Below are 1,616 nucleotides of genomic sequence, written 5' to 3'. Positions count from 1 at the left end.
AAATCTTTAGTAGAGAAAGTTATCAGTATCCTTCTGTCAACATTGACATTGTCAGCAGCCGTTGATACAACAGTCAAATCGTTATGTAAATAATATCTTGTTGGAAACTTACCTCATCGATTGTTTCTTGGATCTGTCTTTCGAGATCTTCTGGAATAATTTTACCGAGTTCATCAGTTTTGACCAATTTGACATTGTCATCTCCGAATCCTAATAGATAACCTGCCTTCTTTATGGAGTAATGAGCCAGTTCAGAAGTATATATCACTAGTGGAGGTAGACCAAACATGCCAGTTTTCTTGGTTTGAGGGAACATGAAGTGCCTAGCACAGTTGACAGCCATGATATTGGAGAGGGAACCACCTGGACAGAAGATACCATTACCCTCTGTATAACCAATACATGTTCTCATCGTTTTCAATACAGTTTCCTCCATCAGAGTAAAAACTGGTGCCGTCTCGTATGTATATTGACTAGTATTCAAAGCATCGGTGACGATCTGTCCTGCTAAACCATAGGGATCAAGACTAGAAAAAAGTTGATTGACAAATCGAGGATGACCAGTTTTGACGCTGTACTTGATGATGTCTTGAAGACGCATCAACAGCTTTTCATGAGTCTCTCCCACTGCGGTTGGGTCAAGGTCCATCAATTCTCTTAATTCTTCAGGAGCTTTCCATTCCACGACCTTCTGACTCCTATCGCCAGCCTTTTGGACAATTTCCTTCATGATCAAATCGAATGTGTCACTGAGGAAATCATCGTGATGAACCTGAGGAATAGTTAAGAACTTGGCTTTGGTTGACTTTCTACGACTATTCACACGTTGAGAATGTTGCAGTTGTGTGGTGCAAGTTTCTACGTTTGATTCATCGGGATCCGACTCATCAGTGTTGGCAGAAGAATCCTGTAAGCTGAGGGCACTGTCTTCAGACTCGCTATCAACATCAATCATGACCTTGCTAACTTGTTTGGATTTCAGAGACTTGCCTTCAAGTAGGCGTTGTTTTAATTCGTTGAATTGCTCCTTTGTAGCCTCGTCTGTAAAATATAAGAAATGCAATATAAAAGCCTGGAATAAGGGAGTTAAAGAGTTTTCTTTTGTCTGCTTATTCAGAAGGAAAACCTGGTGCAGTTTTTATAATGACATTATTATATACGAATCTTGTCTAGCCTGTAATATATCGGTGTCATATGGTACAACAATTATCTTGTTACTCGCTAATTTACTAGCCACGACAGACGTTGAACTAACTGATGTTAGATACAACCAATCGATAACAATATTGATTTGCCACGACTGTGTGAATCATGTCTTGAATCCTACGCTATATTATAATCAAAATGTAGGAATTAACCTTGGTTTCTGGAACTTTCGACAAGACATTAAGTATATGAGTGAAATGATTTCCCACACATATATCTGTGGCCATTGGAGAGAAAACAATGTTTTCTACGGTTGAAGCTCTTAAGAGTTGTAAATCCTATATTTTCTCTTTTTTAATGTAGGGCTTTAGTTCTATGGGATTGGTCTATTTCAGAACTGAATTACTGTTCACATTAGTAATCTAGGTAATTGTTCACTAGTAGAAATGTCTATCCTAGTAACAATTACG

At 38.4% G+C, this 1,616-nt stretch overlaps 1 protein-coding gene across 1 annotated transcript; it reads right to left on the bottom strand.

Moving 5' to 3' along the window:
- Positions 1–130: 130 nt before the first annotated feature.
- Positions 131–1,042, bottom strand: LOTGIDRAFT_188515 (hypothetical protein; the record flags this gene model as incomplete). Its single annotated transcript, XM_009055406.1, has 1 exon — positions 131–1,042. A coding segment is annotated over exon 1 (825 nt), but the record flags the coding sequence as incomplete, so codon positions are not given.
- Between the last annotated feature and the right edge of the window lie 574 nt (positions 1,043–1,616).

The sequence above is a fragment of the Lottia gigantea genome, assembly GCF_000327385.1.
Source record: "Lottia gigantea unplaced genomic scaffold LOTGIsca_24, whole genome shotgun sequence".
Classification (NCBI taxonomy): domain Eukaryota; kingdom Metazoa; phylum Mollusca; class Gastropoda; family Lottiidae; genus Lottia; species Lottia gigantea.
Note: the sequence above shows the minus strand (reverse complement) of the source record. Positions and strands in the feature narration are given on the sequence as shown.